The sequence below is a fragment of the Botryllus schlosseri genome, chromosome 6 (genome assembly GCF_051294905.1).
Source record: "Botryllus schlosseri isolate E-star chromosome 6, Bs_hap1, whole genome shotgun sequence".
In the NCBI taxonomy this organism is placed as follows: Eukaryota; Metazoa; Chordata; class Ascidiacea; order Stolidobranchia; family Styelidae; genus Botryllus; species Botryllus schlosseri.
Genome location: NC_137241.1, coordinates 10,590,182 through 10,616,869, shown reverse-complemented (window position 1 = coordinate 10,616,869; position 26,688 = coordinate 10,590,182). Strand labels below are relative to the sequence as shown.

Below are 26,688 nucleotides of genomic sequence, written 5' to 3'. Positions count from 1 at the left end.
TCACTCTGGAAATACTGGCACAGCAAGTAAAGCAATAAACATTGAAGTCGATAACTATTATCGCGCAGTGGGGATTTACGGTCACAGTTTTGGATATTTTGTATTGTCGCTCGTCGGTAATGCATTCCGTCTGAAACTAATGGGTTTTCGAATGTATAGCTCTGCTTTCGCAAGGAAGAACTGGTTGCTGCCAGCATGGATATGTACCATATACATAACATACAAGTTTTTTGGTACGGGCAACACCAATACGTCTTGCCCAAAAGAGAACAATCGTCATGATGTACAAGTTAGGAGGGTCTCCAATGATTTATCCACAAAGTATGATAATGCTGCAGAAGGCGAAGACGTTCCTATTGTATTTGTAGGCGGCATGCCAAGAAGTGGAACTACGCTCATGCGCACTATGTTGGACGCACACCCCGCTGTGCGTTGTGGGCAGGAGACGAGGGTCATACCCAGATTGTTGTTTATGCGAAACAATTGGATAAAATCAGCGAAAGAGAAAAAAAGGCTTGAGGAAGCTGGGGTTTTACCCAATGTGCTGGATAAAGCAGTGAGACAATTTATACTTCAAATTATACTCAATCACGGCGAACCGGCCGAGTATTTGTGCAACAAAGATCCCTTTACCTTGAAAGCTACTGTGTATCTTCACCAACTATTTCCGAAAGCAAAATACCTTTTCATGCTTCGCGATGGCCGCGCCACCGCACATTCCATTATCAGTCGTAAGGTTACGATCGCGGGTTTTGATATCACCAACTATCGCGACGTAATCACGAAATGGAACAGAGCTATGGAGCTGATCGAACAACAATGCGCGACAGTCGGAGGCGAATACTGCATGCGAGTTCATTACGAGGGACTTGTCCTGCAGCCGGTCGCGACAATGAAAAAGATATTGAAATTTCTTGATATTCCGTGGAGCGATAATGTGTTGCATCATGAGCAGCATCTCGGTAACATTAGTTTGTCAATGATGGAAAAATCCACGGATCAAGTACAGAAATCGTTGTATCTGGATGCTTTAACTAACTGGTTCGGACATATCCCTCCCGATGTAGAACTCGACATGCCTAAAATTGCTCCGATGCTGCGTAAGTTTGGGTATGATCCACTCAATCCGAGGCCTTCCTACGGAGAGCCCGACCAATTTATCAAAGCCCAACTTGAAAAGCGAAAATACCAAGTCGGAAACGCTTAGTTTGCTCTACAATCAAAGCTTGAATAAGTTGGAAAGTTGCGGAGACCTAGCTTATTTTTAGCTGCGCTATAATGCAATAATGTTATGTTATCCTTATAGCCGATCAAATTTTGAATGTACTTGGGAAGCTTTCCGAGTCACCGAGATCAACTTAATAAGTTATATTCTTCCCAAACCATCTGCAATTTGTTATTCGATGATGGTAATTTAGTTTAATTACGGGCCATACTATAATGTTTTTCCATTTTTTCTATCTCGTTACCCTCTGCAGCCAAGCGTCCAGCATTTCCCATCTCTGTATTTGACCCTGGCTCTATCCTATTCGGACATGGTGCTCAGTGCATTAACCATGATTGAGAGCATAACATTAAGAAACCCAATCACGTTCCTTGTAGACGTAACTGAATCAAGCCCGCTATGGCGGAAATAACTAAATAGCCTACTAATACCTGCCAAACCACAATGAAATAATGAACATTTTTCGTTATCTTACTTCAGTGTCTGGTAGTTAGCAATGATGTTCCTATCGTATATGCGGTGTAATATTATACTTGATGTTTTTAAATAGTCTCTTTATTGTCCTGCTTTGAAGATAACCAATTACGGCGCCATACGAATTGCATCTGCTTGCCTCGGTAGCTAGAAAGTGTCGTACTCTTTGTTTGTAGTTTATTTTTAGTGGTGTACTTTTGGTGTGAATCTGGCCACAATTATTAGAGTGGTAAGCTGGTAACGTAATATCCGAGGAATTACAGATACCGATATCTATTAACTAGATGACCTTTGCGTATTTAGGCCTACTTCATCAATTACACCCTCCATAGGCTGTCTGCTAGCACACTAAAACCTTTTCTGTGTATTGCATGTTGCTAGGCAAGCCCGGTGTTGTAGCATATTTATCAACTTTTTAATCAATGCCTTCAGGTCAATATCTTATTTGTTCGATAAATCTGAATCATCTAGCAGGGATTTTATGATGTTGGATATTGGCGAGAATGATAGTAGTCATAATTTATTCATTTCACGTTGGTCAATTTTCTGACTCGTTGATATCAAATGGAATTTTTTAGAACGACTTTGACCCTGCTACCTTTTTATAATTGTTGTCGATTTTCTGTAGTGACGTTTCAGTTGCAATGCGTATTACACATCTGTAGAAGTATTATTTACCTAAAATCTCGCAAAATTTCTCTAAATCGAATTATTCAGTAATTTTTGAGCGGTGAGTTGAAAATCATGTCGAAAAAAATTGTCTAGTGTTACCTGTCGACAGATTCGATATGGTCGAGCTTGGTTCTTTGATGGTATTCCTAGATTTAAATCAAAATTATTCATTAGGGCATTTTTCATTTGTTTTCCTTGACAGTCTATTACACCGGAATAATGTTGAGTGGGTTCTGTCAGATGATTTGCTGAATATGTGGCATCTGAGCTTGGCATTATGAACTAAGTTATGTGCAATGTCAAACATCCTATACCATTTTGGATTGACAATGAATGACAACAAACTCTTGTCAAGATCATATATAGTCCTGAAATACAGATTCAATGGTCTATTTTATCAGCTAACTTTTATTGTGGTTTTTGAACTCTGTAGTAACCGATTTACTGTTTCAATTTTCATTTTCTACAATTAATCCACTTCCATGTCTACGTCCGATAGGCATGCATCTGGTGTGTACATTTATTGCAAATTCCCAGAGCCGACATTATTATATCGTTCAAAAATGTTTGATGCACAATTTTGTAACACAATTTCATTTATCAGCACTGCCCTATTTTTGATTTTAAATTTTTTGAAGTACGATCTGGATAATCCATACAATATAATTACTACATGAATTTTCACCGCAATTGCACAATGCTGTGTCGGTGTTTTGTAATGCGATAATGTGTGAGATAGAATCAATTCGGTGTTTTGATAGTAAACAAATGAAAACTAACCTTCCTAAATTGGAGCTTTGAGAGATTGATCCAGATCTGGCACTGTTGGGAGAAATCATATCCCGAATCAAATCCTGTTTCTGAGAAACTTACCGAGTTTTTGCCTAAATGGAATCTGAAATTCTGACTCTGGTCAAAGTCTGAAATGTCAGTAGGCCTGCTGAAAATATTGGAATGCTTCAAAATTTGGCCGCTATTGCAGACGTTATCAATGTCATAACTGTAAGACTTGATTTTGATAACCCTTTCTAATTGCTATTCCACCACCCTATCTAGGGATCAATCAGTGTCAGCTTCAGATTTTATTATGAAGTTCAAGATTTTGCTGACACGGATTAGTCACTATTTGTAAGATTGTATGCTATTCATGTCTAATAACTCGATGCGAAGTTGCTAGGCTAGCTTACTATATAATATAATATCACTTGTGTGATCCTCATTGAGATCCGTAATATTGCCGGTATAGCTCTGTATTCCTATTCAGCTTTCATGCCTGCATTTTCCTGATTGAAACTACCTTAGCGTTTAGAGGTAAACCCATGTAATTTTGGACACAATTGGATAGTGACATTGCTGTTTTATGGCATCTTGCATGAAGCATTTTTGTCAGTTACTATAATTTCAACTTCTCTGCTGCCACCTTTTTCTGTTATGTGCTCTCTTGTTATTGCAAATCATCATGCTTTTTTTTATGAGTATTTCACTTCTATTTTATCTGCAAAAAATATCAGGTATACTGTAATTCCAGTTTTTGCGTCGTGAGCCGTAGGACATTTTCGAAATGCTGGCACTCTGACTGGATGAGAACAATTAACCGTGTCAGGTAAATATTTGATTTCCCTCTGGTTTTGATGAGACAATGTAGTTCTTATTGTTGTAACATTGAACTTTTGATTCTCTTCATAAATGAAATATCTGTTCTACCAATATCTGTCTCCGTAGAAATCTGGGGTATCAACAATCTCTGGTCTATATTAGGCTATACCAACATATGAATGTAATGTTGGCATATAACCATGGTTGATGTATGCCAGTGCTTCCCAAACAGTGGGTCGCGTCCCATCGGTGGGTCGCAAATCTATTTCAGCTGGGTCGTAAAGCGTTTCTAAATGTTCAAATAATTTGGAATACTGACGACCTTACATGTTGCACTCGATCAATACATAGTAGGTGTACCTACAAATTCACCTAGATGTTTTTTTAGTAGGTAAATCCAGCCAGGCAAGCCTAGACTTGATTTGATAATTTGGTGTCTAATATGCAAGCTCCAATTTCGCAATAATAGTAAATTGGATGTAACCTATGTGTTTATTTTCTCAGTAATCTTGTATTCATTCATTAGGTTATATCTCATGATGGGACACATGATAAATCTTGCATTAGGCCTAAAAGTCGGTTTCGACCTGAAAAGGACTGGGAAACACTGATGCGGGCCAATTTCTTGCCAATGCTAATCTGATGCTCTGGAAAAGTTCATGAACCCTTAAGGGAGAGGACCAAGCATCCATGGCATTGCTGATGACACTCTAGAAGGGAAATACATTTTCCATAGGGAGAAACAGAATTGGCATTTGGCATCGACAATTGAGGGATGTGATGTCCGAGACTAAGCTGAAGTCCAAGAGTTAATGCATTGCGAGGAATAGCAGCAGCACACAGTCACCAGATAATTTGATGTGAAATTCTGAGCCTGGTGTGGCAGTGCAAAAAGAAAAACGCCCTTCAACAGTATTGTAGGGTTGCCATACGTCCGGAATTTCCCGGACATGTCCGGAATTTCAGTGAAAAATTTGCGTCCGCGGGGAATTTCTAAAATATGCCTAAATGTCCGGAATTTTGAAGGCTTGAAGTAGGCTCAAAAATTTTTTGTAAATCAGCAGAAACAATAGCATTTTCAAGCAGATTTATGCTATCCGAAATTCTTCTTCGCGCTGCGCGCGACATAATACAAACGTATATTGACATTAGTATGGGCACCAGGCACCACCCTCGCCAAAAAATGCAACAAAAATAAATATATATAGCTAACATTTACTGAAATAAGTCCAATCGTAATCGAAATTATAAGCTGACGGTATATTCCTAGAGTTGGTTAAGGCCGACTGGATGCTTCAGTCACAGACAGTGGTTCCAAATCTTGGGGTCGTTTGCCTTTATCTGGGGATCGCGACGGTGTTGGACGTAATCAGCTTCCTAGGCCGTGAGTAAGTTTGAGCAAGCTGAATTTTTTTAGTAATCAGCTTATTCATATTTTGAGCTGGGCCACGGAACATTTTTAAGTTGGAAATGAGGTCGCGACCATAACAGGTTGGAAATCATCGGATGTGCAACCTGCTGGTGCATTTTATAGTAGCCTAATATAAGGAAGAATCAATATTATTGACAGAATGCATTCATATAATTTAACAGCAAAATGCATATAGTAAGGGTCCATTACCCTATGGTCGGGCGGAAAGGGGCAGAAAAAATGGTGTTTTGGACCTAAAAAAAACACAATCAGATAGCCGAACCAACCTAACAGTATAGCAGGGCTGTCAAACACAATCCCGACAGGCCAGACACGGCCCGCCAGACGATTTCATCCGGCCCGTGGAGAAATCTATTGCAGGTACCCTAGCAAGTAGCAATGACAAAAGCTCACATTACAGATGGCCCAATTCATGACCTATGTTCCACTCCATTCCTGTATAGTGTATACCGTATACAGTCGATTGGCAATGCTTTCCTATTATGACGTCATATTGACATACAATGTCTTTTACCTCATTTTTAAATTTGCTAGTGGGCTCTAAAGAGTGTCCGGAATTTGCTTCACAAAAATATGGTAACCCTACAGTATTGGGATTGGTAGTATGAACCCACTGATGAGTCATTGAATGTCAACTTTTTTACGTTATCAATGCGTTTTCACCACAGGAAATTTTTGCTGACCTCGTCTTCATCCCATTACCTCAGAACTGGCAAATCCTATAAAATTACCCATACTCTCCCAATGGAGTTTTTGTGGTTAGCACTAGCAGCATGAAGGTTTAATAATGAAAGATGATTTTAGCTTTTGAAATCCCGGTATATCTTTGGATACCTACCACCTGACTGTATATTAAATGCTATATTATAGATATATTATATACAGGGGCAATGTTGCCTAGTAGCTATCAGTTTAGATGGAATTACCATATTTTTCATGAGATTGAAATATCGACTGCAATGGTGGTCATTCCTATTCTTGAGTATGATTTCTGAAAGGCGATCTTGGTATGAAAGGCGATCTTGGTATGAAAGGCGATCTTGTTAGTTAGCCTATAACATTCAGATTAAGTATTCATAACCATGCAACCTTGTGTTGTGTCTGCATGAGTTGCCAAGAAAAATTCAATTGACCAAGATTAGCCTATGATGCAATTTGAAAATCAGTATAATGCAGCATTTCCGAACATATCAAATGAATTTAGCCGGCGTCAGTTATAGGATAGTAAAGCAGAGTTGTAATTGCGTTGTATTGTAGACTTGTAATTGTTTACTTTCTCTGACCAGTAGTGAATCAGTAGTCACTGTTACAATATTTCAAGTACTAGGTAATTGTCTTTGTGTTATTATGAATATAGGGAATAATTGTTACCGAGACTAAGGAGGCACTGACCCGACATATCGTTGGCAATTGGTAGGTTGCCAATTGCACTGCACTGCATTGTATCGTATTAGTTGCTTGACCACCAATTGCATTAGTGTGCGCGGTTCAGGATTTTATATTACAAAAATCCTAAATATTTTGCTTATTCAAATGCATCGCGAAATTTTGATTGTATGCAAATTCAACTTCTGAATTGACAGTGTGTAGGCCTAATACTGTCATAATGGTATCAGATGTATTTGTTAATAGCAAAGATGTAAATAAGCAGCTACAGCTACATATATGACTATATAAATATATCTGCAAAAGAAAGACAGGATATTGCCCTTTTCCTTAACAATTTTGTGTTTAAACTTCCACTATTTCCGTTTCACTGTCCAGAATGAAAATACTGTTTATTTTCTTTCAGATTGTTGCAGCATTCATTGAGATGTCCCTGGTCAGTGTAATTGTTCGTAGTGCATTGCAGAAGCCGTCACGGTTCTTGCCCCTTCACTGGATAGCTGCAAACAGAAGTATTCATACCGGCTGCGGTGTTTTAAACAATAGAGATTACTATGAAGTTTTGGGAGTGTCCAAAAACGCCTCTGGTAAAGAAATTAAACAAGCTTACCTGAACTTGGCAAAAAAGTATCACCCGGATGCAAACCCCAACCCAGATGCCGGCAAAAAGTTTCGGGAATTGTCCGAAGCCTATCAAGTTCTGAGCAATGCAGATTCGCGTAAAAACTATGACTTTTTAGGAAGCGCAAGCAATGCCCGATCAAATCCGTTTGCAAACCAGCAAAGTCACTCGACGTACAACCGTGGTAACTACCAGTACCACTATCGAGGACATATGTCTCCGGAGGAAGCGACGAAGGTTTTCGAAAACATTATTAAAGACTTTGAGAAAATCTCGCGCCAGCAAAACTTTGATGGGGCGGCGAGAAACTTTGAATATGCTCAGAAGCATCCGATTAAAAATGCTATCGTCAACAGAATTTTGACCTATATCGTTACTATGATAGTGAAAAGAATTATTGGGATGATCACAGGTGGCGGTAAGGGGAAAGGTAGAAAATTCTGAAGATCCGGGGGCTAGTGCAATGAAACCACTGTGAGCTTTTCGTAATCCTCGGATGCTTCTGTATTATCGGTTCTCTCTGGTTTGCCTGAAGTTGTTAACACTGGGAAGGCCCTTTCCAGCTATTCAATAGGTACACAAAGTGCAGAAGTGGCCTTACATGCAGGTAACATTAGTATAATAAAAATATTGATATTACACTATTGATTGTACAACATTACATAGTGGTTGGATCTAGATTTTTTGTATAGCGTTGTAACCCTGTCGGATTCGTCATCCGATAGATACATTTGAAGTGACTGCATGGATTAGTGGCCTTTTATCTCCCAGCGGACATTATACTTCCAGAGAATTTGTACAGTGCGGTCTTACTCGTTTGGTCCTAGTATTGCACTGTTGATATGATGTGCTCTCAGGTCAGCGATACATTCTTGAACTGGTGTAATTTGGCTGCGGAGCGATAATATCATACTCCGTGACATCGGAAATATTTATTACGCATCCCTTCTCGGTGTCTTGTCTATTTGCACCATCTGCTTCAGTGGTAATCTTTTTAGATTGCTTCCACTTCTACTTTACTATTTGGTTTTGGGTAAAACTACTTCATTTTAACACTCTCTAGTTTTGAAATTAGATGGTAGATAGGAGATTTTGAATGAAGTTGTCGTAACAACTTGGTGAAATAGCTCCTGTATGGCCAGGGGTCACCAACACGCGGCCCGCGGGCCGCATGCGACCCACGAGTTCATATTCTGCGGCCCACGACTTGATTTGAGATTTCGGAAGAAAGCTAAGAAAACACTTTGAAATGTTGAACTTGACGTGCAATGGTACAAACACTGCCAAGACCGAGACGCTTAGAAAACGGCTTAGGGTAGTAGTACTAAAACTGGGGGCTTGAAAGCAGCTGAAGGGGGCGCGAAGCTGCGTTCAACTGAAAATTTTTTCGCGTCATTCGCGATTTACCTAGTATTCATAGTTATAGTTATTGCTTTGTGTGTGTATAATACAGAATTCATATTATAGAATTCTCTCATGAACATTCGTAACCTTCCATGCCATCAAACTATTTGTTGGTATTACTAGCACGATGGATGCATTTTGTGATATGACGATAAGGGGGAGGGAGTGCGCGCGTAATTTTTCAGTATCATAAAGGGGGGCATGTTTAAAAAGGATTTACAAGCACTGGCTTCGGGCTTCCCCACACGATATAGCTTTACGTGGAGTTCGTCTTTCAGCTAGTAACGTATCTCAATGGCCCCCAAAAGCGTTTCCAGGTATCCTGCACAGCTCAGAGTTCAAGATAAAATGACTTTAGTTACAGTGATCCTTTATTGTATTTTCAGTCCTTAAAATATCACTTCTTTTGTTTTCACTATACCCATCACCAATGTTAGGTAGTACCAGGGTTGTAACCAAGTCACAAGGCTCCGAGTCACAAGTCAATCTCACTTTCATATTTTTGACTCGAGTCAAGTCGAGTTATTTTCAATTCCCACCGAGTCAAGTCCGAGTCCAAGTCGGCGAACAGAGGATCGAGTCCGAATGACTCGAGTCCGAGTCCAAGTCATTGTGTTGACTGCTCAATTTCCAGTTAAAGTCTTCCTAAACCCACTTTTTTAACTATGTTTGGTGATATTGAATGGTTCGCATTTATAATATATCAATTTTCCTCACTTTTAGTAGTTTCTGGTCCCATTTTCAAGCACCAGTACCAGAGATGAGCGGATTTGAAATTTCTATGTCCTAATCCAATCCAAATCCGAACCTTCAAATCCAAATCCAAATCCTAATCCATAACTTTTTCATATTCAAGTCCATGTCCAATCCTAATCCGATTCCAACTGGAAATTCAGAAAAAATACTAATTTATGCAACGGAGGGATTCGAAAATTTTCTTTCACAACCAACGATTCACTTGATTCAAGATAACTTAGTAACCATAATTACATTAATAACTGATCTGAATAAAGTTTGTCGCCATTCGCCACACGACATTTTAATCTTCCAGAAAATAGGTAAATCCAATCCAAATCCTAATCCGTTCTGAAAAAAATGTATAATCCAAATCCGACAAAATTTCACAAATCCTGTTTTTTCAAAACCTAATCCTAATCCATGCTCATCTCTGACCAGTACCAATAAACGAAATCCCAATAATGTGTTGGCTTCGACATTACAATGAAATGTCGGTCTTGGTCGTCTGAATCTCGAGTCAATGACTTGCTTCGAGTCATGCGCAATGACTCGAGTCCAAGTCGAGTCAATACACAGATTGACTCGAGTCGAGTCGAGTCATTTCTGTATTTTGAGAAAATGACTCGAGTCGAGTCGAGTCATCCGAAAATCGTGACTCGAGTCGAGTCATGACTCGAGTCATTACAACCCTGGGTAGTACAGTGTGGTACTGACGTAGAGTTTTAAAACGTGGTTGACTACTTGATATCGATATAGAATTCATGCGGCCCGCGGCCGCTACAAAATTTGAAAAGTGGCCCGCGACCCGTTTTGAGTTGGCGACCCCTGTGTATGGCTGTATTACTGTAACTGAACATATTTTCGAAAATCGAAACTATTTATTGTGGAATCATTCATGTTGCGTTAGTCGTGAAGATGCACTTTGCAATTTCACCTCTGATTAACTGCAAAATGCGACCCCTCTACCAAATCTACTTGTTCGTTTACCTTTATTTTCTACATCCACTTGAAGTAGTTATAAAATGTCTTGTAAATTGCTCCTCCTCCTTGTAATTGAGTAGATGTTTACGGTGTTACGGTACTCTTACTTTTGAGTACCAACAATGACAACTTGGACCGCCTCTGATTTGATGTCAATGGTAGAACAAGATAAGTCGCTACCTGAGAAAGTTCGCATGCCAAGTTTTCTGTTTTATATCTCAGATCTCTCATTATTCTGCAAGCATTTTTATTGATTAGACTTATTGCTAAGGGGAGATGCAATTTGTTCACTGATGTGAGAGATATATCACTGATACAGGAAGGAATCTAATTTTATCCATTCTGTTCTTTGCTGTCAACGATAATGGAAGACAGGTGTTCGTCCCCGGACTTCTCGTACCGAACCCGACCACGTTTCTATGCCGGAGCTGTGAAGGGTCTCAGTGTAAGCTAACACCTCTTAATAAATGCTGAGCGCCGTCATGTGTCGAGAAAATATTGTTCTGTTGTTTCTTGAGCATTTTTCATTAGGTATGAATTGTTTTCTTGGTGATAGTGTGTCTCCATCTCGTTAGTAATAAAACATTTCTAACGCTTTGCAGTCGGCCTACTCAAGATTCTGTTAATTTCACTTCTGCACAGCTTAGGCCTACTTGATTGGTCATGTTTTTGACTAGTTTTGTCGAGTAGAAATTATTTTGGTATAGATTTTCATCATCTTGTGAGTAAAATCTGCGGAGCGATATTGACCCTGGTGTCGGCATACAGTTGTGAATAAGTACCAATTCTTGGCACTGTGAGCTGCTCTGCATTAGTTACTAAAGCGTAGAGTTTGAAGTGTTGAGTATTTGAGTAGGCTACTTTTGTACTTGCGCAGTGGACTCTCCCAAGTTGTTTGAATGATTGTAAGTTGGCCAGTTCTTTTTTCTGTTTTTAGATATCCATCCTTCTGTGTGGTGTGGTATGTGTTGGATTGGGAATCGCGGTGGTTGTAGTGCTGGCCGAACTTGACTGCATCCGGGAAATGCAATATTATGATAACATCGACTACAGGTCGAAATATGTGACAGTGCCAGGTACTTGCCGGTACACTTACACTATGAGCAGCCCGGGACTCTGGGCTGGGTTAGAGGTATGGTACATTTGTTGAAAATTGATGATTTGGTAGACTATTTGTTTGCCATTATGATTTAAGTACTCTAGTCCACAAATCGACTATTTGTTGATGAAAATCGTGTTATACAGGAATAATTGACTTTTCTGATTCGAGTACTGAAATTGTGGTGTAGGTGTCTTTGTTTGGAATTAGCTACGGTATGTGACATATTAAGGTTTGTGTTCAAATTAACCGGGAGCTTTACTTTATGAGGTTCACACCGTCCCTATCGAGTAGGCCATAGCTAGTATTGGGAGAGCGAGACTCCAAGACATATTTGTAATTCTTAGCGAGAGCCGAAATCGCAATCTTGCTTGTGAAAAAGTCGGTAGGAGCTCGACTTGGTGTTTTAAAACTGACTGAATCGTGAGCAGATTCAAAGTCACCGCCAAAGTCGCAAATTTTCATCATATGAGAGGTTTTCAGCTCAGAGTATTCACCATTGCTGCTCGAATAGAAGTAGAAGTAACGCCGTGAATTTCTACTCAATTACAAGTAGAATTACCAATTATAAGGACATGTCAAAATTACTCAAAGTAGAAGTAGAAAATGACGTAATCCAGTAAGTAGATTCAAGAAGTAGATTTGGTTGATGGGTCGCATACTTCTAGTAATAAATTGGAGGCGGCCACTATTGAAATTGCAGAATGCATTTTCATGGCTTTGAAAAATGACGAATCACATACAAATTGATGCGGTTTTCGATTTTATCTTCAGTCGCCGTGATGCAGGGTTCTTTTGTCCAGTTGTCATGGAAATTCCCCTCGTGAAAGTGATGCAAGCATATCTCAAAACTACTTTCTAGTTTATAAAATCCGAAGTACTTTTTAACTAGAAGCGGAAGTGGTCTAAAGCAGTGGTTCTCAACCTTTTTCACCTCGCGGACCGGTAAAATTTCAAAAGATATTTGGCGGACCGGTAAACCTTATAAAATTGAAATCAACACCAAATGTAATGTATCCAGCCGATTTTCTGCAAGTATGGTACTAGAGCAGGGGTGGCCAACTTATTTGATATTCACGACCGCATTTCGATTACTTGTACGACCTACGGCTGCATTCAGGACATAGTCGCAATGAACTAACTTGACACCATACCCATTTTAAACTGTGCACGTCCAAGTCCATGTCAAATACTGGTGAACAACGGACTAATCTACTTTTTCATGTCGTCTTACTATAGTCATCGAAATCGCGGTATGTAGTGGTAATGTTATGAATAGCAACTGGGATCGGTTATGGTCTCGCCATGCGCGAAATTTTTTTCAGATTCACGAATGAATTTCGTCATTAAAATTCGTAGTTTCACATATTACTATGAAATATGTTTCTCAACCAAAGTGATCAGATCCATCGGTAGAGTTGATGGAGGGAGTGTTTTCGAAAATATAGAGCAAATGGATGCATCTTTGGGTGGACCAATTGTTAGCATAGTTACTTTAGGCCGTGTTGTTATTTCGTGAGGAGCGCACGACTCCAGATTGTTATTTCTATATGGGGTGCATCGCTTTCCTCCGCTGTTCCCATCTGTACTGTGGAGCTCAGATTGCAACGGGCGCTACGACTAAAATGGAAAAATGAAGTCGCATTGAATCGCGCGTATCGCGATGAAAATTTAAATATTAAATAAAATATCTCAAAAGTTCGGGACACAATTCGTAAATTCAATTTTCATGTTTGCAGCCGCCGACACATGCTAATTTAAAAATTTAAACGTGTCGACGGCCGCGCAAATTTCCTTCTGCGGCCGCAGGTTGGCCACCCCTTTACTAGAGAGTGAAATTGTGAGGATTTTGTTCGTAATTAAATATGTTTATGATGGTATTCATTTGATTTTAGGGTAGTGTCTGCTGAGTGCTGAATCGAGGTAAAATTGACTTGCCCAGATAAACATGGCTAATTTTGAGCCGACGGCCGTGCATGAACAGACCGGGCAAATTGGAATAATATTCTTATCTCTGACAATATCCAGAGATGAAGCGTTTTGGAGTAGGACCAAGCACCTTGTCGAGCTATCTTGCTGATTTTCCACTACTACCAGAAGTAGCCTGTTACGAGTACAATGCCCTGCACGAAAACGCCTGATTACAGCGATACCTGGCCACCCACCAAATTAATGAATCGAGAACTAATGATCGTACGGATCGCGCGGTTTAGTGAGTCAGCTCTTAGATAGCGAGTCGCTCGCGTGTCGTCACGGAGACAGCTTGAACTTTAAGTCAAATCGAACATGTTTCCGGGCCTAATTTACCTCACGAAGTTCTGCATCAGTTTGAAATTTGGCGTTTCAATTATTTTTCCAATGGACAAGCCTTCAACATCTTGCATCTTCAAATTATAAGGTATAAAATCTAAATATACCTCGCGGACGGGCAGAAAAGTCGTCGCGGACCGGCACCGGTCTGCGAACCGGCGGTTGAGAACCACTGGTCTAAAGCACAGAGTAAATAGTGCAAAGTCGGCATAACCTACCTGAGTACCCGGTAAAAGTAGGATTATTTCGTTACTGACCAGATATGTAGGGTTGTTGATCTCTATTATAATTTTGTACCTTCACTGCAAAATATAAGAATAGTGTCTCGCGTTCAACTCTTGGAATGCTCCTGTGTCTTTTATGCAAGGTGCCATCTTACCGACAATTAAATGTGACTAATACTATCACTCATGCCTATTGTATTGTAGCTGGAATATTTTGCTTGATATTTTAATGTAGCAAAGCGCATTCGGTATACAATACTCAAACTGGCACCAACGCAAAAATTTCTATTTCAGTTTATTTCAACTGGTTTACTTGGCATTGTGGCTGGAGTGAAGAAATCCACCAGCTTGGTATGATACTGTGATATCTTGACGTGTTCCTTCTCAAATATCTTTGATATTTCGTGTAGATTATCTGTACGATAGTTCTATCGCTGGTGACAGCTGCTGTTTCTACTGTTGGTTGTGCTCTCGCCATCGCGGGAAATTTCGACTATTACTATGTAAGTATTATTTTTGAAGTTGTCCGGAATCGATGCTGTTCAGTGTTCACGCTACTTATCAATCAATAAAATCGTTGCTTATCAATTAATGAAGTCGTGTTAAGTTTTATGGACATGCAAGTTGGTGTCGTTGCAATGTAGATATATTGATACCTATGAAAGTTATTAAAAATTGAGCCTACTTTACGTTATTGTGGCATGGGAATAGCATGGTCTTCTGTTCATTACATCAAGGTTGCGGTCCATTAAATTTATTAGTTGACCTAACTTATAATTTTTGCTATATGAAGCTTGCATTCATAAATACTGACAAGTATAAAAGTTATGCTATGGCTGATTGATGGATGATGCAGATACCGTAAGGAAATATGTTCAATTGTTCATTGCTTGAAATGACAAATGGTAACAATTGATGATACAAACGTAAAAGAATTAAACGAGGACCAAGCACAGTATCATCGGATATGTTTTAAAGCCGCACACATATCCTGTGGTTGTACTCGTACATGAACCCCTGGTTGAGTACGATTGATGAAACACTTGTTACCGTATTCAATTAACTATGTCACATGGTTATTGAAAATTGCCAACATATCACTGTAGTATTTGACCACGGATATTATATTACTTACACTTACGTCAGCAGAGCGCGCATAATGACTGGTTGCCGAACATTTGAGCATATGACACAATGAAAAACGAGTGTTAGCATACGCCACAATAGCATCGGGACACATGGTTATGGTGATACATCAGCAAGGGGACACATCAGAACGTACACACATGTGCATGGTGGCACATTAGCGCAGGGATGCAGTCCCTTGGTACTGATGATACATCGGCATTGAGACATGTCCGCACGGAGACACATTCACATGTGGTGACTTGAACATGTTGACCTATGAGCATAGTGACAGGTTGGCATGCGACATCTGATCGTTAGATATTTTAGCATGCGTCATTTTGGCATGCGACAATTGAGCATTACAACACTTCCGCATGCGAAATTTGAGCATGTCTATTTCGCCTGGACAATTCGACTAAAATGCTTGAGGACAGAACAAAAGTAAAATTGCGCATAAAAAATCCAGTTAATTCGGACAATTCTCCGCCTGAGTCGGACACAGGCTCGCAATTCCCATCGTTAGGTCATAAACAGTATTTGGTTCGTTCGTTAAAAGTAGTTCTAATTGACGAGGTGTGGTTCACAGTCATAAGATCAATCATTATATGCTTCAGAAATCGCATGCACATCAGTGCTCAATTTTACTCAAAAAATCAGTCATTTGCTTGTAACTTTGTTCTGTACATTTTCAAGACAAAGTTTTAGGGATATGAGATGGAAACATGTTGCTTCTGCAGCTTTTAAGCCTAAAACTAGCTTTCTAGCATAAGCGGTTATCAAGGTATAGCAAATTTAGCCAATTTTGGCTCGTTTCATGAAATTGCACGGCCACCAGAGGTGCAGGAACCTGAAATCATGATCGAAGTACCGTATTTCTTTAGATATTTGAGACCATATATGAACACGTTTTGAAATTCAAATTTTTCTAATTTTCACTCCGTCCTACTGCATATGCGTTGCGACAAAAAAGTAGAGATTTGGATCTAAACTCGCCATTCGGGCAACATTAGCGTCAATCATAGTTATAATGTGTCAAATTGCGTGGAAGTAACGACTTGCTGCGGGCCTATTGTTGAATTCGGATAGGCTCAAGTGTCGAATACTGAGATATCGCATGCTACCCTATGCTCAGCGGTGTCGTCACGAGTTACAGTGGCCATGTGTAAGTGTCATAAGCTCAAGTTCTGCTTGCTATTGTGACGCATGCGTATGTGTCCAAAGTCCTCGGACCCTAATGACTATCTTCATATAGGGTCAGGCCTTTATGTAGCTACCGTAACTACCGTAAACCGGGCTAACTTTGGACTTGAGGGTAACTTTGGACACTAAGCAGTAAAAGATTTAAATGGTTATTGATGGAAAAGGGTTGCCGCTGGATGTCCAATTCATGCAATAGGCCAGACATATACTATTTAGTTTCAGTTTCAGCCACTGCTCTCATCAACTCTTACCAAATAAGCCTCATTTACGAGGTTTCATAAACAATAGAGTTTAAAGGCATACGAAAAACTACATTGTCCAAAATTACCCCACATGCAGGGGTAACTTTGGACACGGATAATTTACAAAAATAAGGTTGATTCTAATCTTTGCTCCATGACCCGTGAAAAACACAAAACTTGCCTCCCCTACACCCTAGCATTTCCAAGATACAAAGCGGAATTGTTGAAAACTGTCCAAAGTTTCCCCGGTTTACGGTACTGAAGTCTTTCACAAATCAAGTCAAATCCCTATAAATGACTGTATTCATGTCTCTGTACTAACGCCACGCGGAGAAGATTTACAATCTTTATGTTTAACGTGTGCTTGCTATATAGACTGTCTCCCACTTCCCTATCCATGGAGCATCATGGATCCTCATTCCTCAATTTATCCATATCCATACATTTCGCAATGATTTAATCCGACATAGACTGTGTATCGGTATGCGGGTGGTTCAATTATTGTTTCTCCCACTGGAGTAATTGCAACAGGTATGGCAGCAAGGGAAAAGACACTGAAAATGTGTTGTTAGTCAAGTTTCGCATGAAAATCAATTGTAACTCCGGGACTTTGACACGGTATGAAATCGTTGCAAATCCAATAGAACCTTGCAAATTGACAAGTGTTTTGTACTTTTTGAGCGTATATGAATCACGCCTCTCATAATTGAAGATTCGAAAAGGCGATATTTTCTACATGCCGGTCGATTTATCGTAAAGGGATATGGCAGCTGACGACCTTCTGAAGAAAGTATACTTCGACAATCGAGCAGTGTTACGATTGTTATGTCTTTCGTATACATGTTACTCGATATTACAAATGCCAAGCCTACGATGGAAAGTAACGTGATGATTGTCCAATATTTCAGGGCCAGTATAACCATTTTCCTATCAGTCTAAACGTTTTGGATTCAACTATCGCACTTTTCTGCGGCGTCGTGTTCATACTTTCGTGGATTGAATTTTCATTCGGCTGCTACGCGCTGTGCTGCTGTAATAATCATCACAGTCGCTCGAATCAGGTAGGTTTTGAACCACAGACACTTACTCTAGTATTGCCCAATTAAAATCACGTCCACAGGTCAGGAGTGATAAAGTATTGATAACCTCGCAGGCTATTCAAGATGAGAGATCAGTAAACCAGACACGTTAAAGTAGCCTATTACCAACTCGATTCGTTGCTGGGCCATAACTGCTGGCTCTTGTGATCCGCTTGGGGTTTTCTAAATCGTGGGAATAGGTTGGATATAAGTCAATATCCCTACTTGATGTGTAGATCACTTCTGCTTACGTTAGCTTAGCGGTTTTGTTAATATACTTCCATGTGACCGCTTTTCTACATAGTAAAAGTAAAAAAGAGGATAGTCCTCGCTCTTCCTGCATATTAACACTGCTTCACTTTTTCTGCTTGAATGTTGTCGGCGGCCCATTTACCCACTCCTAAAAAATATAGTCCACCGATTTCCTTGATGCAGGCCACTTTTAGTAGTAATATAAGCCAGGGGTCTCAATCTCAAATCTGCTCGCGGGCCAGTTTCCTAGTGTTTGTTGGCGGCGCGGGCCGCAGCACCAACAATAGGGGTATTCAATGTAGTTCCAACTAGGACTTATTTGACGGGAGCTCGCAGACTGGCATTCCACTCACGTCATGAAAATGGGATTTACTATTGTAAATTGACGCCTGGAACGAAGCAAATCACACTTCCAAATATTTGAGTAAAATTGTCGTTGTACTTGGCACAGTTAGTCAAAATAGACACCATGCTAGAGTACAGGTGCATCATGATATCGTCCAAGCCAGGGTTGTCAAACTCAACTTTCGTCGCGGGTCGGATATAAACCTTCAGATTGCTCGCGTCAAAGTGATTCCTCAAAATCCGTGCACTGTTTTCTACTGGAATACGTTAGTGCCAAGCCTACATGATACTATATATTATATTATGGATAATAGTGGTTTTGTTATATCATCACCTTTATGCGCAAACAAACAACGGAGTTTGCTAAAATCCGACGATTAGCCGGTTGAATACAGTTATAAACCGCTAAAACAGTGGCTCTGACGAAGATTTATGTTGGAGCGAAGCTCATCTCGTTATAGTCGTAATCTGGCGGTAGCCCAGCGTATGCGTTGTGAGGTATACAAGTGAGTATGTGGACGCGGAATTTGTAATTTGATTTAATAATATCAAATCGTGATTCGGGTTACTCTGGTTGCCGGGGACCTTTTTGAGTCAGAAGTAAACGGCAACAGGGCGGCAACTGATATTGATATTATCTTTTTTCGTATCTATAATCATGGCCTACTACTGCCCGAGAATAACTATCTTTCAGTCTATTTTTCCATGAAAGTGCGAACACAGTATGCATTTTTTTGCGTTGTCGGAATTGGGTGTCAATGTCAGCGAATCGTTCGTAATGGTGACTAAAGTGAAACCGCGATACCGCTGTCGCATAGTTGTAATATGGCCTATACAAACACACTCGAAATTTGCTGTCTTGATGGAATATATATTATGAGTAGTATTTCTTACTAAAAATCTAAAATTTGTATGAAATGTGCTCGATAATACAAACATTTTTCAATCTACTTAGAATTGCTTCGCGGGCCGTATGTTGGACACCCCTGGTCTAAGCTGTCGCGGTATAATTTTACAGCTAGCGGACATTTGATATGCCATAATTATTGGCAGAACATTTTATAATTTAACAAAGATTGATCTGATATCAGAGCATTGGAGCAGTACAGGTTTCGGGCATTCTCATGATAACTAGGCTATTGATCATGTTGTTACCAAAGCCAAATGAAATCGGCGTTAGGTCGGTCATGTTGTGAATCGGGGACGATACGCGTAGGTAGTGTAACCACCTAATGAATCCTGATTGAGGACTTCGCGAAGTAGAAGAACTGTTTCACTGACCGCTTCTTCCGACTCACAACTATGAAGTCAGCAAGTTCTCTACATCGACTGATCGTGGCATGCGAAAGCCGCCCGTTCAGCTGCGAGGTTGTTATTGTTTGTGTAAATCACTTGTCACCGGCTTGACGGCTAATTTCCCCGTCGCCTAGCGGCAGATTTGTTGTATGCGAGCTCTGTTATCGTTTGTCTTTCTCGAACAGGAAGCAACGCAATACCAACATTTGATAACGGACGAAGACCAGCGTTACAGCAATGGTATGTAGCTGCGCCGCGGTTGCTGCAGTTCGTATGCAAACAGACGCTGAAAGTTACTGTGAATTCGTGAAACTATAATCGACGTAATGCCAGTAGCAGCTTTGGGTGCGGTGAATGAATCCGAATCCGACTGTCGTGTTTAAGATTTGTCGTTGATTTTCGTGCGGCGTAATTGATTTTTGATGGTGCGACAGCTCGTAATTGAGCAAGTCTTTTGAGGCGTGCGCGATGGCGAAGCTTTTGAATAATAAATGATATTTAGAAATGCAGCACAGGCTTTCCGTGTTATCCTGGCTTTGCTACAATATGGCGGGATCAAATTCATATCGTATATTGCCCCAACTTGTACGGACACTGGCGATTTTATACATTTTATAGATAACTAACCTACGGATAGATACGCAACACCCGTGGTCAAGCTTGCTTGCTCAGAGGCATTTCCTGTTCAGCCATCTGAAAGCAACACAATTGCCAATGCTGACGACCCGAGCGCTCAAATTAAATAAAGTTGATCTTATTTGAAAGCTGCTGTCGCGCTGATTCTTAAAATATGCATTAAAATTCCATCAAGGCAGTGGAACCACCCCGAAATAGCCTTAAAAGTTTGAAAATCGGCATTGTTCCAAACAATCGCAGCAACTCAGCACAATGACCATAACAATGACCCTTGAGTGGTTGCGATTGTTCGGAACAATGCCGATTTTCTGACTTGGAGGTGCATTTCGACACCGGTGTTACCCTATTAAATGTCCACTTACGTAGAATGCAACAACACCTGTTGCAATATGCCAAAACATAGATCACCGAGAGTTTTAATTGGCGAAAGATGACTCGTTCGATTTTCGAGGCTGCGATCCCATTTGGTATTTCGTTATGTGTGAAAAGCGAGTCGGTTGTTTCGTTCTTTCGATCGTCGATTCGTGAAAGCGAGAGAAATATGTTCTTACATCTACATTCTCACCTTCCACCGGTAGCCGGTAGCTGCTTAAATTCACCCGGCGCTAATTTGTGACTAAGCGCGAACAATCACGAATAAAATGCAACGCCTTGCGGATTGATCGACGACTGCAGGTGTGCCCGCGGACACATGTGCCCTAGGGCTGTTCAAAAATAACTTTTTTTCCCGGATTCCAGGCATTGATTGATTAAATTGTCAGGTTACCCTAAAAAATGCTGCACACCAAATTTGGTTCAATTCCAACAAGTATAAGACTCCACAGATCCAATTAAAAATTTTAGTTTATTAGGCAAAATTAAACACTTATTTGAGTTCTTCGTTGATAATTCTCGGATTATCAAGGATAATCAGAGAATTATCAACGAAAAACTCAAATAACTCCGCTTCTACTAGTTGGAATTGAGTCAAATTCGTTTTGCATCGTCTTTGAAGACAGCTCAACAATTTCATGGGGTTGGCGGAAAAATTTGAATTTTTTAAAATCTTTCCTAATATATTAAAATTTTTAATTGGATCTGCGGAGTCTTATACCAATTGGAATTGAACCAAATTTGGTGTGCAGCGTTTTTTTAGAGTAACCTAACAATTTAATCAGTGAATGGCTGGAATCCAGGAAGAAAAGTTCTTTTTGAACAGCCCTAATGTGCACATTGTGCAGAATGCGACACTTGAAGCTGTTGGGGTTAGGGTTGAATATATAGTTAGGTTACGGCCAGGGTAAGTGTTCATCCGTGGTTCGTGTTGGATACTGGGTGATTTCGTGGTTAGGGTTCGGGTATGGGTAAATTTCGAGGTAAGGTTTAGTTTAGAGCTCTTGAATCACGTGCTCATTTCGCATGTTCAAACTGTCGATTTTTAATGTGCAGTTCTGCACCCGTTTCGCAATCACCCAGTAACTAATTGCACCGTACGTGTGTGTTATCCCAATGCTCAGGGGATGTCATACTTGATCACAGACACGGTAGGTGGTCAAATCGCGCGCGACCATGTACTGATGACTTATTATAACGCTTGGCTCGTATGTTATCCCAATGCTCAGGGGATCTGGCACTTGATTACAGACATAAGCCGATCAAATATGCCAGAGTCCCGTTCCGGAATTGATCATAAACTCGAATCCAGAAATCAATTCGCAATTGATGTCCAACGTAAATGCATATCTGGATACGAAATCCGAATCGCGCGAAATCGAATTGTAATTGAAAACAGAAATGAAATACTGAAATCAGAAAGTCCACGTATGGGTTGGGCGAAATTGAATAACGGAGTGGTTCATTACCAATCGAATTACCACTCATTATGACGGGACATCACGAACGATTTGGAGAATACATTCACCTTTCCTGCCGTCATATAGAAAAGGAATTGGTTGAATTATGTATTTTTTTAGAATATCTACAATAGTTATATTGAATTGCATATCCTGAATTTTAACCTTGGATCAAATGGTTTGGAGGCGCGTTTGAGGTATGAGCAGCAATATCAATACAAAACCTACTGGTGCTTGGGATCTTGATGATAAATATTCGTACGATGGATAATTCCACCAAAAGTTTGGATGACATAGATCTAGCGGCATTACGGGATCCGGCCGGCATATTTGAACTAGTCGAAGTTGTGGGTAATGGAACATAAGGACTGGTGTACAAGGGACACCATGTCAAAACTGGGCAGTTGGTCGCGATCAAACTTATGGATGTTACGGAGGAAGAAGAGGAGGAAATAAAACTGGAAATTAACATGCTGAAAAAGTACTCTCACCACAAAAATATTGCTACCTATTACGGGGCGTTCATCAAGAAGACACCGCCCGGTCAAGACGATAAGCTTATTTTGCGACCATACATATTTCACTTCACTTTGTCACAATGCTCCAAGTCTACCACGACAGACTAGACCAGTGGTTCCCAACGTGGGCGATATCGCCCCCCAGGCAGGGGGCGATTTGGCGGCCTACGGGGGTGATTGATGGGTCGAAAATGGACTAGGGGGGCGATGACGCCTTAAAACGGCTATATTTGAGTGTGAAGTCGGAGAAAAGACCTTTTTATTTTTTTGAGTCAACCCATGGAAATTTAGTTGAAAAAGCATAAAATTCGACAGCGAGCCGAAAAGTTGACTTTTTTATTTTAGTCATCCTGCCGATGATTACAGATTGAATACCGATTTTTCGGTTCACAAAATCTGGGAGGCGATGATCGGCGTTGAGCTTGAAAAGGGGGCGATGAGTCGAAAAAGGTTGGGAACCACTGGACTAGACTCACTAGAGGTTTCGTCCGACGTGCGTAGCTACATGTTTTGCGTGCTCTGATAAAATCAGTCGTGGTTTTGAAGATACCGCTGTGGATTAAAGTATCGAAACTACATCTTCGTTGACAATATAATTCTTATTGACTAGGGGCGTGTGATGTCAGTACTCGAGAACCTTGTCTTTCATTATTCGACTCGAATGCTTACAATTAATGCTCGATTCGGATCCGAGTATACGAATCGGTCTGCCTAGGCTTATCTACGTCCAAACCCAATGCAGTAAAATCTTAAAGTTCAAATCATATCCAGATCCTGCCAATATATTCAGATTCCTTTTCTGTTTGATCAAGATCCGCGGTCATCTGCGCTTGATCAGAGAACAGACACATGTTAACGAATGGTATATTTTGTTTCCAGACGCGGCCGCGACTTCTACACGATATCCTCTTCAAACTCCGGGCGGTCACCCTGATCCACAAAGGAGAGCCACGTAATTCTAGCCTCGTCCGATCCCGATGATGTACAATTGATGATCATCACATACCCAGTACGTAATGTAACATTTGAAATTGGTGATTGGTATTCGTCAGAGGTGCACAGAAATCAGTGATATCCCTGACAGAAATGTGATACTTCTACTCTTTCGGAGTACTTCAGCTGGTATTGCCTGCTTGTTATACCCACTCAAATAGTATTGTACACTTTGGACATTATAAAGTAGAAGCAGTTTTGTGATATGTCTGCACCACTTTTATGAGTGAAATCACAGTGTGAACTAGGCGAAATCGGCCCACATCATGGTCACTGAATATATTTTGGAAAATCGCACCAATTCGTAGTGTGAGTGGTTGTTTGTTTGGGTCGTGAAGATGCATCTGCTGGTGTGGATTTCGGCTACGTGTTTCGCTATCGTTTGGTGCGGCACCTCCGACTTTACTCAGTCCTCAAGATCTTGGTTTTATTATGATGCCGTTTCTTTTGAACTGTGGTAGCCAGATTGCTTATAACTTAAAATAAATTGTCATGACGAAAATAGTATTCGCATAAATAGGTATAGCCTATGTACGTGACTCGGAATCGCCTAATCACTTCTAAGAGTGTCTAATTCTTCCCATGTTGGTAACGTCTGGGTTTGTCTGTCTTATTTGTCTGAAAGGACATATCTGGCAACTCCCACGCTGGATGGTGCGTGGGTGGGCCTTAACGGACGCTGATTTCAGCTTAGTAAACGATTCTTTTCGAGTAGCTTCGCCCCGTTTTATCGATCCGGGATTCAACAGTCCTCAACAAGCTCGTGATTAAAATTAACTTTCATTCATGATGATTAATGATTCTATAGCTCACTCACGTTGTACTTGTCAACGTGTGACATTTTGGGCTGGTTTCAGTCATGTATATTTAATGGTTCTATCCCGGCTAATCACCGCGCCGCTGTTACTGCAATTAAGTTTGCCGGTATGCATTATGTACGAGAAGATTCGTGGTCTTATTCTGTGTCGTTTTGTTTCAGATTATTCAGATTATATTGCTGTTTCATCTTGGTTTAACCCCTTGCAGCGCGCAAGCATGCTCGCAGAATCCTTGATGCCGCTCCATAGCAGATATATATATATATATCCACTTGTTTGTTTTTTAGCAATATCTTCCGTTTATATCTAATCGCCATTCTTTGCATGCTTTTCGATGCCTGACTTCTCTTTGTCATACTATCCTAGTCTTCTATACCTGTACCTGATGTGTTTACTGCTCCATGCGCCCCATTCATATATTACGGCGATTAGTTCTTCACTGAGTTTTCCTTTTATTCCATATTTGATCAATAATAAACTTTTGCTTGAAATGTTTGCGATCGAACTATTATCAGTCTAGCCCAGTGATTCCCAACCGCGGCTCTCAGCTAGCCTTCTTGCGACCCATTGACGTTTGAAAATCCCACAAAAATATTTAAAAATCAATTTATAACAAAAAATAATTCATATTAAAAAATTACCTATGCCTGGCTTGGAGTCTGGAGTTTATAATTAAGGGTGGAGACCGATTCCTCTGCTGTCGAGTAGCGATTCTCTACTCAGCAACGATCTCGCTACTCAACCCACGCCAAAAAGTAGGCTCACACTCAAATGCTCTCGGATTGGCACTCAAATTTAAGTCAGCACACCACCAGACTTGAGTGCAGGTGGTGTTAACACATTTTCCAGCGGTATCTAACCATCAAACCAATGGATCATTTGATGCATACAACAGGCTTATCAGCAACTTTATTGATGAGTTCAGCCGCCGCATTGACGGAAAGAATGCTTTCTTGCCTACGATCGTGTTACCATGCGTCCTCTTTTAAGAGGGTATACTCTCGCTTTTTTGATACTGTCCTCGGAGGACGCCCAAATGTCCTATTTTTTTTAAATTTTGGGTAAATGTAGGGATAAATTTGACTGAGATACAGTAAATTAGCTCTAAAATAACGCTCCGGCGGCGAAAAACCATAATTCGTGGTTCGAGTCGTAAAGTCAACCTTTCTTTTTAGTCAACCGACCACGAAGTGGGAAAATTTACTTTTTTAATCAGTATTTTTCTCCAGTATTGCAAGTCTGAAAATTTGGAAAAAGTGTCCTCTTTTCAGATTTTCAAAATATGGTAACCCGAGCCAAGTGGTTCTTAACCTTGATCTTCCAGCGCCCCCTTTCAAAATTTCCTGTGTCTGGTGCCCCCCCCCATATTTTAAGAACTGTAGTAAAAAAAAAAAACAATGCGTAAGTGGTCGAAGTTCGGTTTCGAATTGGGACTTCACTATTAGACCACTCGACTAATTAACGGTATATTTGTATGTGCTATTTTCAGGATCAAATCAAGTTTGATATAACAACCATCGGGCAAGGCCTACGGGCTCGTAGCATTGGGTTCGAGATCGATGTACAGATCCCGAATTCTCCTCTGCGATTAGTAATATGGGGAAGTTAATTGTATTGGGTTTCGTTTTATTGCTTTGTGTGACTACTAAATCAACTGAGAATGTGGTAGAGATTTGCTCAAATTAAATTTAGTACTGTACCAAGCTCTTCACTTTAACATGAATGGGGGTAACAACACTAAACAGTATCATCCTTGATGATAAGATGAAGAAATATACTGAGGCTTCAATTTTGTGGCTCTCAAATACAAGTATATTTAGTTAATCGTTTTGCACAAAAAGCTTCAAAACATCTTCAATGTACAAAGAGCATCACTCTCAACGGTGGTAGTACAGTGCCTTTTCGATATCGACACACGATGCGCTGTAGGATACAACATCTAGTTCAAAACATGTTGTGGAAAATAACTCGAGCTATCAGTATAAGTATCAGTTTATCAATATTTTCATCATTTCGAAACACCACAAAACTGCGATACAATGAAAAGATAGGAAGGCGTCAAAACGACTTGAAGTGGCTAGCGTGACGGAAGTGTTTTAACGGCGAATTGGCAATCCAAAAGTACATCAAATTCAGTTTACATGAATTAAAATAAACCACTGCATTTATGGAAGTATTGTCGGTGG

The 26,688-nt window shown here is 40.3% G+C and overlaps 2 protein-coding genes across 2 annotated transcripts in view; both read left to right on the top strand.

The window, feature by feature from the left end:
• Positions 1-24,991, top strand: part of LOC145440245 (uncharacterized) — a 156,574-nt gene extending 131,583 nt beyond the window's left edge. The window contains exons 2-8 of the mRNA XM_080317821.1: positions 10,753-10,975; positions 11,468-11,662; positions 14,458-14,514; positions 14,574-14,666; positions 17,642-17,794; positions 19,891-19,945; positions 23,571-24,991. Of these exons, the coding sequence (XP_080173947.1) occupies positions 10,895-10,975; positions 11,468-11,662; positions 14,458-14,514; positions 14,574-14,666; positions 17,642-17,794; positions 19,891-19,945; positions 23,571-23,647 (711 nt within the window). The 5' untranslated portion in view covers positions 10,753-10,894 and the 3' untranslated portion in view covers positions 23,648-24,991. The remainder of the gene's footprint in view (positions 1-10,752; positions 10,976-11,467; positions 11,663-14,457; positions 14,515-14,573; positions 14,667-17,641; positions 17,795-19,890; positions 19,946-23,570) is intronic.
• LOC145440235 (protein-tyrosine sulfotransferase 1-like) lies at positions 39-3,882 on the top strand. Its single transcript, XM_080317808.1, has one exon. The coding sequence runs from the start codon at positions 140-142 to the stop codon at positions 1,205-1,207; it is 1,068 nt and encodes a 355-aa protein (XP_080173934.1). The 5' UTR covers positions 39-139; the 3' UTR covers positions 1,208-3,882.
• Positions 24,992-26,688: the final 1,697 nt, after the last annotated feature.